General features: G+C 44.1%; 1 protein-coding gene and 1 long non-coding RNA gene across 2 annotated transcripts in view; one reads left to right on the top strand and one right to left on the bottom strand.

Moving 5' to 3' along the window:
• The window catches only part of LOC309549206, a 386,600-nt gene that overhangs the window by 78,510 nt on the left and 291,243 nt on the right, over window positions 1-16,847 (top strand). The gene's annotated exons all lie outside the window — the stretch shown is intronic.
• The window catches only part of ZFAND3 (zinc finger AN1-type containing 3), a 367,558-nt gene continuing 366,216 nt past the window's right edge, over window positions 15,506-16,847 (bottom strand). The window contains exon 6 of the mRNA XM_082249318.1: window positions 15,506-15,982. Coding sequence (XP_082105444.1) covers window positions 15,828-15,982 — 155 coding nt within the window. The 3' untranslated portion in view covers window positions 15,506-15,827. The remainder of the gene's footprint in view (window positions 15,983-16,847) is intronic.

Here is a 16,847-nt window from a genome sequence, read left to right as displayed (position 1 = left end):
CACAGACACTCCCTGAGACGAAGTTCCCACGGAACGTCTGCGACTAGCCTGTCCAAGTCGGCCAGGCCGGCTTGACGAGGCCAGCCTAGAATTTCTAGGACCACTGGTGCTGACTGGATCTGAACCAGGCGTCCCTAGAGCTATCTGGCCCCGACCATCCGAGAAAGTCTGGTCGTTTTCTGTTCCCACACATTTATCAGATACCTGATTGCTATCAGGAAGGGTGATCTTTTCTGGTTGAACCTCAGGGACCGAAGTCACCCGGCTAGAGGCTTCTTGGCCTGTCTGGTCAACCAGATCCGATTCCTGTGGGGAATTGAGACTAATCTTAGGAAAAGGTAAAGGAAAAGATCTATTCAGGGAACGGTGACTACCGCTCCCTGTAGTACTTAAATGTTGGAAGGGAAGAATCGCACCGGTAGTAGTAGTTGATGCTCGATCTAATGTCCTGAATACCGGTGAAAACGTCCCCCCACCCTCAAACCGGGTGGGGGCGCACCTTCAGGCTGTGTACTCCTTTGCTTCGGGTTTGGCTGAGTTGGTCCTCTGTTTGTCCGACCAGCCTTTCTTGAACCCTCCTGGAGGAGTCTTGCCTTTCCCGCTTGTTCCAGCCGGGCGTGCGAACCCTTTATGGGCGGTAAAGAAAGGTCCTCGCTTGTTGCGAGGTCCCTTAGCTTTAGCAGCCTGTGGCAAAAAAGTGCTCTTGCCCCCAGTGGCATCCTTAATGATTTCATCTAGGGTGGCCCCAAATAGACGATTCCCCTGAAAGGGGAGATTCGTCAAGGTCTTTTTGGAACCTAGGTCAGCTGACCAGCATTTTAACCACAGCACACGTCTGAGGATTACCGCTGACATAGATGCATGCCCTAATAGGGGAGTAGTGTCCAAGGCTGCGTCACAGATAAACTGTAGCCCTTGTATAATCTGTTCCATCAAATCAGATGTTTCCTGGGGAATATCTTTTCCCCTAAGGTCTTGGCGTACCAATCTCGCCCATTCCGTAAGTGTCTGGGAAACTAGACCAATAACAATTACTGGTCTAAATGCTGACCCTATCAGAGAGAAGATGGTGCGGGACTCTGCTTCCATCTTCCGATCCACCGGATCCTTAAAGGACGAAGTGTCCTCCACTGGGATAACCGTGGCTTTATTCAGCCTGGAAATAGGTGGATCCACCACTGGTGGTACCGTCCATTTCTTAATGATGGATTCCTCAAACGGATAGCGTCTAGCAATACGCTTGGAAATAGTAAAGGTACGTTTAGAATGCTCCCATTCTCCTTTAATCTTATTACCAAAACACTTGGGTACAGGAAAAACCTTCACCGTTTTGATGGGCTTGTTAGTACCAAAAGGAATCTCTGTATCAGTTGCTTCTGCCGGTAAAACCTCAAGTTTTAAGGTTTCCTGCACTGCCACAACTAGTGCGTCCACCAATGCTTCTTCCTGAATTATAGCGGGAGAAGAAACGTCCTCCTCACTGTCTGAGGGAGCTTTACCTGAGGTAACAGCCCTTGCAGAGGGACCTGCAACTGCAGTGACCATCTCTGAATCTGAGTCAGAGGTGTCAGATAATATAGGGGTAGGCGGGGGTCGCTTCCTTGACCCTCGCCCCTGACAGGCCGCCTCCACCCGAGCCACCATAGACTCCAAAATTGCTGTAAATGCCTCTACACTCTGTGCACCGGCGGGTCCCGTGGCCCCCTCGAGGGAAACAGGTGGGGGAATTTGTGTGGCAGGGTCCATGATTATTCCAATAACTTCCCGGATAATATAATTCAAAAATAAAAAACTTTTTTTTTTTTTCACAGACCCCCAGCGCCACAAAAGCCCCTTAGTGTTACCTGCAAGGGATCCCTATCGATCGAGAGAGAGAGATAGACCCCCAGACTCACCACTTGATGCTCAGAGTCTAACTGCAACAGGTTACAGCGCTGTCTTGACAAACAGGAAGTCTTTTGGCTGGCTGCCCAGGAAGAAAGGAGGCGGCTCCGCCCCTCTGCACGCCTTCCGGCGCCTCCCCTAGCTCCACGAGGTGTTTGGATCACCTCAAACATGGCCGCCCCCATGCTGGAGACACGAGGCTACGCCAAAATGGCGGCTCGTGCAATCCAGCAAAAAAAATGGCGGCGGCCTGTACCGAATAGCGGTGTGCTGCAGGGCACACAACACTATCTCTGCATGGGGATTTTTGGCGTGGTTGGCGGTACCGGCCCTGGCGGACCTCATGGCCGTTCGGAAGGCCTGCTATAGCTGGAGATTTGACTAGGAAGGCAGTCTACATGTCCGTGGCTTCTGACTGGTAGGTACCTTATTCTTATCACAGTAAGATTCCCAGACTGCCACTGATTACAATCTTTTAAACATGTATACAATTAGATTGTTAGCTCCCAAACCAAGCCTCCTGGCTTTTTGCACATAAAATCACACTCAAAGTAGGGGGATCTGTGCCATGTTATAGGATAGAGGGGGACTCTATCTTACCATACAGAGAGGGGCCCGCGTTCACCACAAGACCCGTCAGGGGGAAAAGGGGGAACATACTACTCACCATACCGGAACCAGGCGGGCACCAACTCCTGACAGTACCCCTCTCCACCGGGGCGGGAGGGCTGTCGACCAATACGGACGCCGTGACTCATGGTCTTTGGCGTTTCAGCGAGACGTTTAACTCGCGGGGTCAGTCCCTTAATGGGACTTTGTCGCGGCCGACCCAGCGCGGAGCTATGGCCTGCACGCGCTCGTAGGCTGAACTGGGGTGACCACCGGATCTCAACATCCAGCCCGTCGCCCAGTTCAGCTTTCTTGCTTGAAGATCTCACAGGAACACTGGAGAAAAAAAGCTGTCTAAAAAATCTTTTTAAGAAAAAATCTTGCCAGGACCGAAGATCCCAGCAAGGTATCTAGGTCCTTACTCCTAACTAGACAGAAAATAACTGATTTGCTGAGGCAGAGAGAGAGAGGATATACCCTCTGGGACTGCCCCTAGGGTGTGGCCAGAGCATTTTAATTTCCTGTCTAGTCCTGCTCCTGTGGAGACAACATAACCCGAAGGTGCTGTATCACCGAGGACTACGTCTGTCAATGAGCGATAGAGAAATTTCCTTCCACTTCATGATTGTGTCCCAAGTTGATTCTTCACAAAAAATTAGTTTTATATCTTTATGTTTGAAGCCTGAAATGTGGCAAAAGGTCCCAAAGTTCAAGGGAGCCGAATACTTTCGCAAGGCACTGTATGTCACCTATATCACTTGGGACTGTTGATTTTATGCATATTCCAGTTTGTAACCATTTGGATTATTCACTTTTACGTGTTTTTTTTTCATATTGACTTTACACTGATTGTTCACTAGCGCTGCACTTTTGTACTTAGTTTCTTTGTTCAACAATTTTTTGGTCAGTTGTTTTGTGTAGCAGCTCATCTTATGGCTAGCCCAATATTTTTCTTTTCTGTAATTGCAGATCAAGGAGAGTCTGGCAGGGGCGGAAAGGGCTGAATTCTGCTGGACATCCTCCACCCTGGAAATGAGGTCGGCTCTACCTTGTTGCAGCTTCTATTGCACATTGTGAGAAGCTCACAGTGTGCAGTGAAATCAAAGCAAGTAATTTTAGTTCAATAGAGGGTTATGTACAACTGTGCAAGACTAAAGGGGATGCTAAAGGTCAGATTTAACATTTTATGGAAGAGTGAAAGTCCTTTTCGAGCTCCATCAATGTAAGCTTGTCACTAAGTTCCAAGACACCTCTGCAGAGGATGAGGAAATGGTATGATAGGGCAACAACCAGAAGAGACAGTGTACCAAGGCATCAAAGGATGGCAGAGCTATGCGCGGCCACGAGAGACTTGCTGTAGCAGAGCTTGGACTGTTGGCCTGCATAGGAATCGCATATCTTGTCCCCTGCTTTTCTAATGGTATTGTACAATGGATACCCAGCAAAAATTTTACTAGGAGTACAAAAAATACTATTTGCTTTCTCGTCCATTGAGGGACACAGGAAGTCTTAAAACTTCAGGATATCCAAAAGCAGTCAAACTGAGGGGTGAAGTACAAAGTAATAAACTGCTAACAGGTCTAGTGTGAAAAACAAGAACAGGGGACTGCTTGTAGCTGAAAGAGCCACCAGAAGGACCCTATGTCCAAAGCTGGCATCAGATGAGGCAATATTGTCCATCTGGTGGAACTTAGAAAACACGTGGACAGAAAACCAGGTGGTAGCCCTCTCAATTTTGAAAACCTGATGCCAAAAAGCCTAATAAATGCCCACTGGTCTGATGGAGTAAGCCTTAACTGGAAACAGGGGGAACCTGACCATAAAGCTACAGGATGGTCTGTCTGAGCCACCTAGAGACGGTGGAATTAGATACCAGGACTCCCTTCCTGGGCCTGTCCAGAATTACAAAGAAGAAATCAGTCTTACTAAAAGAAGCATTGGTTGAATGATAAATATGCCCAGCCTGAACCACATATAAACAATGGAAAATAGTTTCCTTTCGGTGAACTGGATCTTGACGGAGGGATAGAAGAACAATGTCCTAGTTACAGTGAAGACAGAAACTACCTTGGAAAGAAAGGAAAGCCTGGGCCTCAACAACACATTGCTTTGTGTAAAAGAAGATTCCTTGCAAGATAAAACCACCAGCTCAGACACTCACCTAGTCAAGGTGATAGTGACAAGAAATACAACCTTGTGGGTCAGGGTAGCAGGAGGAATATCTCTGACAGGCTCAATTGGGGGCTTCTGAAACACCAAAAGAACTATATATTTAAATTCAACCCAGTCAAAAGGGAATAAACCAGAGGAAACACATGGGAGACGCCCTGCACAAAGGTCTGAAGTGGAAAGCCAACAATCTTTAAAACAAAATGGAAGTTCTGGAACTTGATGGTGCCAAGAACCAAATGATGGTCAAGACTAAACTTTCAAAAAGAGAGGATGCATCCAATAAAGAAAACGTGAAAACGCCTGAGTCCAGTAAAAGCTCTTAAGACTTACACCAAGAAACGTACTCCTTCCACATCCGATAATAGGCCTCATGGGAAAAAGACTTCCTAGCCACACAGTTTGAATCACAGACTCAGAAATACAGACATATGTCCTTGGAACAGCAAAAAAGGATGGTCTGGCAGAGCCCATGATACTTCTGTGAGCAACGTTACCAGGTTGGCATACTACATCCATTTGGGCATCCTAAAGCATTTAGGATAACCCTCCATCTTAATTCTACAAAGCAAAAGGAGGAAGAAAAAGTTTCAGGGAATAAAAGGCATAGCTCCAGGTGTACTGATCCCATGAAGCCACTTTAGCATCCACCAGCAGATCCCTGGACCAGTATACAAACCTCTTCAATTTGTGGTTGAACCTGAAGGCTTTAACCAGTGACAAAAGTCCTGGAAAACCTCTGGGTGCAGACACTACTCTCCTGGGTCCAAGCGCTGTCAGCTCCGGAAATCGGTCTGCCAATTGTTTGAGCCAGAAATGTAAATTGCGGACAAGATTTGAGCACAATGGTCTACCCAAGACAGGATCCACTCTACTGCACAGGGAGACTACGTGTTCGTCACTGATAACTGATGTAAGCCAGTGCAAGGCAGGAAGAGGGGTGTCTGACTGGATTTAAACTGAACCCTTCCAATAAGTTAGTCCAATGCTGAAGGGACAGGCAGATAACACAAAGTTCTGAGGTGTTGACCAGGGAGATGAGATTCTCCGATGAACTAATCCTCTGCACTGACAAGGTGGTCAGCACTCCCCTGCAGCTCATCAAGTTGAGTTATGTCTTCAGGACCCTCCAGAACTCATGACTTCCCTGACTTCAAGGCCTGGACCTGGAGCCACCAAGACAGACAGCCTGGCCCTTGGCGTTAACCAGATTGGCTTCAGATGCAGAGGCAGACCTAACTTGTCCCATGACTACAAGATCTTTTATTACAAATCTTTGGGGTGGAATTGCGCAAAGGAAACTGCCTCAAAGTAGGCTATCCTCAGCTCCAAGACCCCTCTGGATTGAAAACGACAGCCCAGAGACCTTAGAGTTTGAAGTTTTTCCTGGGGGACGAGACATTTTGGCCTGGGAAGTGTACAGGACCAGAACCAGATACTCAAAGTGATAGGTCAGAACCAGCATCTATGTCTGAAGATTTGGGATACATCTGTACCTCTGCAATGTCAGAGCCAACAGAAAACACCTGAACCTCTGCAATGTTTGGACCAACAAACATGTTGCCCTCCATGGTCTTTGCTGACTGTCTTTACAACAGGAGGCCATCCAAGTATCCCACAGTGGGAATATCTGGAAAACACAATAGGACCAACACTGGAATCAGCATTTTGGCAAACACCTGAGGTGCAGAAGACAAGCCAAATGGAAGAGCCACAAACTGGTAGTGCAGAGATTTTACAGCAAAATGCAGGAAGTGGTGGGGAGTGTGAATAATAAGTGGGCATCTTTTATGTCTGCTTAGGCAATGAAGTCCCCCTGGGGTAGAGATGCAATGACAGATCTGGTTGATTCCATCCAGAAGTTTTGAAGCGGATTGTGATTATTAGGGACCCTGAAATTCAAGATGGGTTGAATCCCCTCTTTTGGTTTTTGGTCAGTGAACAGGTTGGAGTAAAACACTCCATACCTTTATGCAAGAAAGACTGGAGCTATACCCACTTGGTCCAAAAGTCTGGAGAGCACCCGGCGAAGATCAGTCAAATCACGGAATGCAGATGCTTGTTCCCAAGCATCAAGAATGCAAAACATCTAAGCGGTCGTAAAAGTCAACAGATGTCCCCAACTGTGGGAATTGAGGGTAAAAAGTCCTTTAAAGTCCATAGACCGTCCAGGATAGAGTGATGATGCTAATGGATCACCTTTATCAACCACCACCAAGTGTCACACCGAGGGGTCAGTAGAAGTGGCAACTCACCAGATATAGTGGCTCAGGTGTTCTCACACAAGAGAGAGTCCTGGGCTGCCTGCTGTCACACCTCCCGGCTTACTACAGCTAACAGTGATTGGTTGCTATCAACCAACCACATTGCTTGTCTGACTCTGCTCCTAGTGTTTGGAACTTCCTCCTTTGGACCTGGCTGCTGACAGTGCCTTGCCTCCCCCATGCATCTCACTTTATGAATTTATATAAGGGGACCCCTGGCAGCTGACACTCTCCTTATTTCTGTGACTCTTTGGGTTGGGTGCTGACCCTTGGCATCCCCAATTACAATGCAACTTGTGGAGGTTGGAAGCAGGTTGGCGGGCTGGTCATGCAGCTGGGAGTAAGCATGTAAAGCAAGGGATAAGTCATTTTACCTTGCATGTGGCCATTATACTGAGTGGAGTTTGTGGAAGGGAGGTCGGATCTAGTATATACAGCAAGGATTTATCAAGGCTGTTTGCTGACACCCATCATCAATACCTTTGATTCCTGCTCTATGTGCTCTTGTGTGAGAAGACCTGAGCCACTATATCTGGTGAGTTGCCACTTCTACTGACCCCTCGGTGTGACACTTGGTGGTGGTTGAAAAAGGTGATCCATTAGCAACATCACTCTATCCTGGACGGTCTATGGACTTTAAAGGACTTTTTACCCTATATTGAAGTGTTTTTAAACACCCCGTATTTATGGTTGTATTTTATGCAATTTGTGAGTCACAATATAGTGACTTTTTGCGCTACTATTATTTTTTATTCATGTTTTTCCAATTTATACGATATTTGGTGAAGTAGCAGCAGTTTGTTTGTTTTTAGCAGTTAACCAGCTGAAACCTCCAACAAGCGCAGAGATATCCTGCTTGACATACGTGTGTCCAGATATATATTTTATTTATTTGTGGGAATTGAGGGTTCACCTTCATTCCAAGGAGGGCTCGTCAGTGTGGGACCTGACTGTGACTAGTGAAATTAGAAAATGTTCTGGCATCAGTGGAAGTAAACAATGCCTCAGACTTGGTGGTCAATAGGCATTAAAAAGTTACATAGCGCCTGTGGTCAGTAGGAAGAGGAATTGTACCCCATTGTTGGTGTCAGTGGGAGGAATAGTGCCCCATTGCTGGTGTCAGTGGGAGGAATAGTGCCCCATTGTTGGTGTCAGTGGAAGGAATAGCATTCCATCATTTATATAATTGGGAAGAAGTAGGTCCCATCGTTGACATCAGTGAAAGGTATAGGTTCCCATTGTTGGTGTCAGTGGAAAGAATGGTGTCTCTTTGTTGGTGTCAGTAAGAGGAATAATGCCTCACAATTACAAAAATAGTGCCCCAAGGGGCAGATAAAGTTAATCAAAGGGTTGGAACCAGCCATCAGTTTGGAGAACACTGATCTAGATGGCAGGGAGTTGAGGCTGTATCATAAGGCACCGATTTTTTTTTTTTGGCGTGAGGAGTGGGGGGTGGAATGAATAAATTGAAGTGCTTTTTATGTAGAGAAAACCATTTGCCCTATAAAGAAAATGATTTATAAACATAATTTTGATACCCATGAAAAGCAGTCATTTCAATTTCTTACTTTATGGGGCTACAGATTCTATGCTGATTTGCTAAACCTAGTTAGCAGATGGATTTATAAATTGAAAATACATTTCTCACCTGCATTGAACAAAAAAAAAATAGTTTTGTACTTGCCAGTAAAAAAACATTTCTTGGAGTACAGTATGGGACACAATACCTTTAGTCATTACAATGATTATATGTAGCTTCCGTCAGGTGATTGGACACTGGCAAAAAAGGGAAGGCTGCAGGGATATCCCCTATATAACCCCCTCCCACTCCCAGCTAGCCTCAGATACAGGACTGATGTCCTGTAGTGTACTCGAAGAAACATATTTTTACTGGTAAATCTAAAATCCTGTTTTCTTTGTTGTACAAAAGCAGTCCAACCAAGGGGTGGCCAACAAAGCAAACAAATGTCAATGGGCCGACGTAACAAACAGCTCATAGAGGGCTCAACAGAACTCACAGAGCGGCTTGAACAACCACCTGGTAAAAAGAAAAGTGTGAGCAGAAGACCAAGTGGTCGCCTTGCAAATCTAAAAAAACCAATGTCTGATGCTTAAAAGCCCATGAAGCACCAACAGATCTGATACAGTGCGCCTTGGGAGAACCCTATTGATTGAGCCATAAGCTTGAATGATAACTTTTTTGATCCACCTAGCAATAGTGGAGCAAGAAGCAGGAGGGCCCCTGTGGGAACCCTCTGAATGTACAAAGTGGGAACCTGATTGCCTAAAAGAGGCAGAAGCTGAGAGGTAGACTTGCGTACAACGTCAAGACAGTAAATTGCCCTGGGATATTTCAAAGCAGGACATAAGGAAGGAAGGACAATTATAACGTGGGGGTTCAAGACCACCCTCGGGGGGAAGGAGGCTTTATACCTTGAGACAAACTTGTACTGGTGTAACACGTGGAAGGCCGCTAAGGCAGAGCCCCAACATGCAGAGGTGATAGCAACCAGAAAGGCCACTTAGTTCCACCACGTAGTAATTTCCGTAATAGATTTGCAGGTCGACCTATGAAGTGCCAAGAGAATCAGATGAAAGTCCCATGGAAAATGAGGGGAGCATACAGGTGAAGAGATGTGTGTGGCACCTTGTACAAAGGCCTTCACTGGGAGGTAAGGAATGTAAACGACCCTTGTGGCAGTAATAGGCAGTGACAAGTACTTTTTATGGAGGGATCTGGTGTCTAAAAGACCCCAAACCCATCCTCTACACTTAAAAGCATTCAAAACACCAAGTTTGGGTGTTTTGAATGCTGTGATTTTTTTTTTTTATCTGGTGCCTTTCAGGCGCCAGTAACTGGAAGTGATGTCATGATATCGCTTCTGGTTTTTTACATCGGAGACCCAATCAGAGCCGAATGCAGACGTGCCGGCTGGTCACTCCCCGTGGGACATGAGACCCGAGCGAGCCACGAAAGGTGGAGGGAGGGTGGGGGGGGGGGGGGGACATCCCCTCCTGCTCCTTGAAATGACAATCAAGCGGATGCTCAGCCGCATTGGATGTCATTACAAGAAAGCCGACCGTCGGCTCTAAACAACGGTACCAGGGTGATGCCTCTAGCTGCAAGCATCACCCCGGTACAACCCCTTAAACCCGAGGTCACATATTTGTGTTCCATCGGTGTGAAGGGGTTACGAACTATCTTTAGTGTAAAGAAGACCAAGAAGTCCTGGAAGTGATAGTTTAGCCCCCACAGAGCCCTGATCTCATCATCATGGAGTCGATCTCGGATGACGTGAAGAAACAGAAGGATTTGAGACAGCCGACATCCACAGAAGATCTGTGCTTAGTTCTCCAAGAGGTTCTACCTAGAAAAATTGATGCTGTTTTGAAGGCAAAGGGGGGTCACATGAAATATTGGTTGGATTTGGACTTCTCTTCTGTTCATTTACTTTTCATTTTGTTAATTGATAAAAATAAACTATTAACACTTCTATTTCTGAAAGTATTCTTCATTTACAGCATTTTTATTTTTTACACCTGCCTAAAACTTTTGCACAGTAATATACGGTATATGGTTCTTGTGAAGATCACTTAAGCGGGCTGGCTTTGTTTGATATTTAAAAAGACTGGTGTGGTTGAATTCACAGAGGGTTTTGCCTTTCACATATAAGTGGGCGAAGATTACATCAAAGAAGAAAATTGATGTATACTATATTACCAAAAGTATTGGGACGCCTGCCTTTTCACACACATGAATGTTAATGACATCCCAGTCTTAGTCCGTAGGGTTCAATATTGAGTTGGCCCACCCTTTGCAGCTATAACAGCTTCAACTCTTCTGGGAAGGCTGTCCACAAGGTTTAGGAGTGTGTCTATGGGAATGTTTGGCCATTCTTCTAGAAGTGCATTTGTGAGGTCAGGCACTGATGTGAACAAGAAGGCCTGGCTCGCAGTCTCCACTCTAATTTATTCCAAAGGTGTTCTATTAGGTTGAGGTCAGGACTCTGTGCAGGCCAGTCAAGTTCCTCCACCCCAAACTCGCTCATCCATGTCTTTATGGACCTTTATGGACTTTTTTGAATTGCGGCAGCAGACACGGGGAGAAGATCCCCGGTCTGTTGTCACAGCTAAGAACTGTACTGTCTCCCTTTAGATTGTAAAGCACTGCACTATATGAACCTTGCTTTGTGCACTGGTCTGCAGTCATGTTGAAACAGGAAGGGGCCATCCCCAAACTCCTCCCACAAAGTTGGGAGCATGAAATTGTCCAAAATGTCTTGGTATGCTGACAGATTAAGAGTTCCCTTCACTGGAACTAAGGGACCAAGCCCAACCTCTGAAAACAACCCCACACCATAATCCCCCTTCAGCCCCATTATTTGGACCAGTGCACAAAGCAAGGTTCCTACAGACATGGATGAACGAGTTTGGGGTGGAGGAACTTGACTGGCCTGCACAGACTCCTGACCTCAACCCAACAGAACACCTTTAGGATGAATTAGAGCGAAGACTGCAAGCCAGGCCTTCTTGTCCAAGATCAGTGCCTGACCTCACAAATTCGCTTCTGGAAGAATGGTCAAACATTCCCATAGACACACTCCTAAACCTTGTGGACAGCCTTCCCAGAAGAGTTGAAGCTGTTATAACTGCAAAGGGTGGGCCAACTCAATATTGAACCCTATGAACCAAGACTGGGATGCCATTATTATTATACAGGATTTATATAGCGCCAACAGTTTGCGCAGCGCTTTACAATATGAGGGAAGACAATACAGTTACAATACAGTTCAAAACAGGAGGAACTAGAGGGCCCTGCTCGTTAGAGCTTACAATCTAGAAGGGAACATTAAAGTTCATGTGTGTGTAAAGGCAGGCGTCCCAATACTTTTGGTAATATAGTGTATCTCCTATCACACTTTTTTTCATGCAGCGGAGAAGGTTGCAAGTTTTTTTAGTGCAACAAGAATAAAAAGTGCAGCACTAAAAATGATCAATAAATATCTTATAAGAAATAGATAAATATAAAATCACTGTAACACATCTACAAAGGGGTAAAAAAGTCCAAGACAAATCCAAGGGAAAAAAAGTGCACAGTGCTTGATGATATCCAGATATAAGGTGCTCACACTCAGTGCCAATATCCTCCACCAGTGGTTCTAGCCTCTCACCTGAAGGCTGAGAGTAAACAGCCCTAATCAACACTCAGCACAGTCAAGTCTCCACACTGGATCATCGGACCTTATAAGTATCCCCTTCTCCCAACTTCAGGTAAAGATGTTCCCAAAAAAGCAAGAGGCGAATCATAGCGTAATTTGCATAAACTAACACATTTATTTACGATAAGACAGCCTCTTACTTGATATGGAAGATAAAACAGCGGTTCAGAAGCAACACAGCAAGCAGAGCCTCGCTCCGCCGACAGGGACTGCGGGTGACGTCACGATCTCCTGCCCTTCCGCACGCGTTACGTCCGTGGGCGGGACTTCTTCAGCTTATCGAGTGTGAGCCCCTTATTTCTGGATATCATCAAGCACTGTGCACTTTTTTTCCCTTGGATTTGTCTTGGGCTTTTTTACCCCTTTGTTTGTAGATGTGTTACAGCGATTTTATATTTTATATTTATCTATTCCTTAGAAGATATTTATTGATCATTTTTAGCGCTGCACTTTTTATTCTTCTTGGACTTTTTTGAGGTTTCTGTATTTTACCTTGGTGTCAGCTGCTTTGTAAAAATAATTTCACTTGCTTGCGCTGATATATATTTTTTCCTTTTACAAGTTTTTTTAGTGGCCATTACAGTTTTCTTTATCTGAATCCCAAATAAAAAAAGCATTTTAAAAATGAAAAAAAAAATGTCCAAAACTGTCAAAATTGAATCTTATTTGTTTAATGTTTTTTTTTTTTCTTTCAGAAGGAAGGGGAGAAAGAATAAAGTTACAAGAAGTTTTTTTTTAATATTTTTTTTTTTTTACAATGTTAAACTAAAACAGTTCTAGGCTATAAGTGTTAAGTATATCTAGAACACAAAAAATGGTTAAATAAGATTTTTTTTTTTTTCTTTTTAAAGATACAAGAAATTAAACTTTTTTTTTTTCCTTACATTTAACAAACTTCACAGAACAGATACTGCAAAGGAACAACCCAGTAAAATATCAGCATGTGGCAAACTGTCCGTAATCCACAATGTTCGCGGTAGTGTTTGCTCTTCAGCCACCTTTTCATTTTAACCTTGTGCCCAGAAATCGCAGAAATGAGGACAAGGCCTCTTATCTTCAATGCTAAAAGGAAGTGGGGGGGTCTTCTGAGTGCTAGATACATAACCTAATGAGGGTGTCTACTGGATTTATCTACTGTAGCCTATTGTATCGGATGGTATCTGTGAAAAACAGTGGTTTTGTGGCCTTATTTTTTTATTTTTATTCAAGACGGAACACCGCAGAAGATCCGTGGATCTTCAATAACTGTTGAGAGAAGGTCGTTCCTGAAAGAAAACATGAAACTGAAAACTCTTTAATTGTGATATAACAAAAAAAAAAAAAAAAAGGTGGAGGCAGCAGTGGGATCATCACACAACCCTTTTTATCATGCTATATATTTGGATACAAATAGTTGGTCACAGGTCAGAATTCTTCGGGACAAGCCATCAGCTCTTCTTAAAAAAAACTTTCCTAAAAACCACCTTATTCTCTTCCTTGAAACGACTGACAATAAATTAAAAAAACAGACCACGACTGCAATTCCCTTGAGTGCGTAAGTGCAGACAGACGTGAAAAACCAAAAAAAAAACAAAAAAACAGGTGTATGAATTCGACAAGTTAAAAAACAGTCATTAGCGATTTACTAGGGTGGTTTTAAACACACATCAAAAACAAAAACTGAATTTGTTTTTGCGAAAGTGCTGTCAATAATGAGGAACGGGATCACGAAAAAAAAAAAAACAACAACTTTGATGTGAAACAGTCTTAGATAATAGTGAGCTCGACTGAGCCTTTAAGACAGAAGTCCGTAATAAAGGAGAGAGATACTCGTAAGGACCTCCTCTGAGGTTCTTTTATAAAAGGTTATCAGTAAAGGCTCCTCTTCAACTTTGATGTGAAACAGTCTTAGATAATAGAGAGCTCGACTGAACCTTTAAGACAGAAGTCTGTAATAAAGGAGAGAGATACTCGTAAGGACCTCCTCTGAGGTTCTTTTATAAAAGGTTATCAGTAAAGGCTCCTCTTCATTCTAACGATGGTCACCTTCACCCACAACAACAACAACTTTGATGTGAAACAGTCTTAGATAATAGTGAGCTCGACTGAACCTTTAAGACAGAAGTCCGTAATAAAGGAGAGAGATACTCGTAAGGACCTCCTCTGAGGTTCTTTTATAAGAACTTATCAGTAAGTAAAGGCTCCTCTTCATTCTAATGATGGTAACCTTCACACACAACAACAACTTTGATGTGATACAGTCTTAGATAATAGAGAGCTCGACTGAACCTTTAAGACAGAAGTCCGTAATAAAGGAGAGAGATACTCGTAAGGACCTCCTCTGAGGTTCTTTTATAAGAACTTATCAGTAAGTAAAGGCTCCTCTTCATTCTAATGATGGTCACTTTCACCCACAACAACAACTTTGATGTGATACAGTCTTAGATAATAGAGAGCTCGACTGAACCTTTAAGACAGAAGTCCGTAATAAAGGAGAGAGATACTCGTAAGGACCTCCTCTGAGGTTCTTTTATAAAAAGTTATCAGTAAGTAAAGGCTCCTCTTCATTCTAATGATGGTCACCTTCACCCACCTAAAAAAAGATTCTCTCTATCAGGAATTGCATGGATTAACCAGTCAACGCTCGATTACTACATACAATTTTTTTTTCTCTCCCGAGCCCCTTACAGACCTCCCTCCCCCAAGCTGCATAGAGTCATGGCCGACTAGCCCTTTTTTTGTTTCACAAGCTTAACGTTGGAGGCGAGGATTGTGAAAACTCGGTAACGGTAAGGAGGGGTTGGATGTGGTTGTTCCTCAACAGTGTTACTGCATTTTCGTTTGCTACAAATAGGTTTTCCCCCCCTCCCCCTACCCCTCTCGATATAGGTATATCTACAGAAAGTGAGTCTGTAGGCTTCAGCGTGGCTATTGTGCTGCAAGTTAGCCTTATTTGTCCACAAAGACCATCACTTGGCAAATTGCAAACAAAAGCCAATCAGGTTAAGGCTACCAGGGAGGTTGGGGGTTCTTGTACTGCTAAACTCGCCTCATGGATGGTGGGTGCGCGTTATGGCACCAATTCATGTTCGACGAGAGGTTGACAAGAAGACAGCGAATGCTAATGCTTTTTTTCAATTTGGTGGTACTTAAATAACCTGATAACCTGACTGGGAGGTCATCCCTGCCCAATCAAATCCCTGATGCTGTTAATAGTAACACTCAAAACGCGCAATGCTATAAAGACAGAAGCGACCAACAGGATCTTCGCTATCACACGACGATGGACGTTAAAAAACAAGAAATGTAGTGTTTAATAATCCATGATCGAAATCTGTGTCAAACAAAAAGAGTGAAGGAGATGGACCAGTGATAGAACAGTCTGGAATATGACTTTTATGACTTTTTTTTTTTTTGAAAGTGTAACGGAAACATGAACACAGCGTTACCTATAACATTAAATAAGCTTCTGGTGGTTTCATAATGGCCGACGGCAACTGCCTGGCCAACATTTATCCACTACCATTCTTTCAAATTCTTTCATAGTACCTGCACAGTTTTTGTTTAAAAAAAAAAATAAGAAGGAACCTGACTGGCTGTAGTCTGTCACTTGCTCAGTAGTGAGAGCCTGCTTGACTTTGTCCTAAATAAGGCTAACATTAGTGAACTAAGAGAAACAGCATTTGGTTGGAGGTTGTGGCACTCAGGAACACCCTTCCCCGATGCGCTGGCAGGACCTGCCCACTTTGCGGTCTAGTTTCACCATCTTCATAATGGCCTCCTCGCGTCCGCGGCCCATGTGGTCGAATGTGCAGTCATGCTGTTCCGGTAGGCGATGTAACATACAGAACACGTAACCTGCAGGAGGCAAATAAATAGGAGTGTCAGAACGCAGAGCCGTGATAATAAGCATACATACAATAAAGGTATGGAAGGATTGGGAGGCAGGGATCCTTCCATATTCAAGTCAATTAAGGATTTGGCACCACCAGTACTTTTTTTATATGCTCAGACTGCTGCTGTCTGAATGCATATTTCCTTTATTGTTTCTAAATACAATAAAGGTAGGTGTAGGAGGGTTTGTGAGGACCACCTAAGCTCTGCGTGTGACTTGTCTGTATTCAACATGGCTTGAATGGCTTCATTTCCATTCTCAGGATTTATGGAGGACTATCAGTTGCCATAATGTATATCAGTGTGACAGTTTTGCCAAGTGCAGAAGGAAGCCTATGTGTAGGATGCATTTTTTAATGTGTTCCTCGCAGATTGGCACAGGTTTAGACTTCAGGAGTCCTGTCCGAAAGAGTGTAATGAACCATGATAACATAGGGTAGGACCAGCACAGCCTGAGGCAGATGGGCCTAGTACCTCCTCACAAGCTCATGTATACCTAATAATGTAATCAGCATAGTGTAAATGGAAGAACCAACAGAAAACAAACATTAATCTTCTGTTCTGGTCTGATGACAATACACTCTGTTATTACAAGGGTTGGTCAAGCAAATCTGTTCAGATGAAGATATATCACAAATATTGGAAGGAGGGTGCAGGGTAAGCATTGGGTTCCAGATATAATTTTTTTGTTTACACCATTTGTTAGAAAGTCAACGTGTTTCAAGAATTCTGAGTGACCCCCTTCATCTGGTCTCTAAATGTTGGACATTAGAAGCCACATGTAGAACGTGTTTACAGAAATCCTGCCCAATAGGATCAATGAACCCTA

The sequence above is a fragment of the Pelophylax lessonae genome (genome assembly GCF_965119305.1).
Source record: "Pelophylax lessonae genome assembly, chromosome: 3".
NCBI lineage: Eukaryota > Metazoa > Chordata > Amphibia > Anura > Ranidae > Pelophylax > Pelophylax lessonae.
This window is presented reverse-complemented; position numbering and strand designations above follow the sequence as displayed.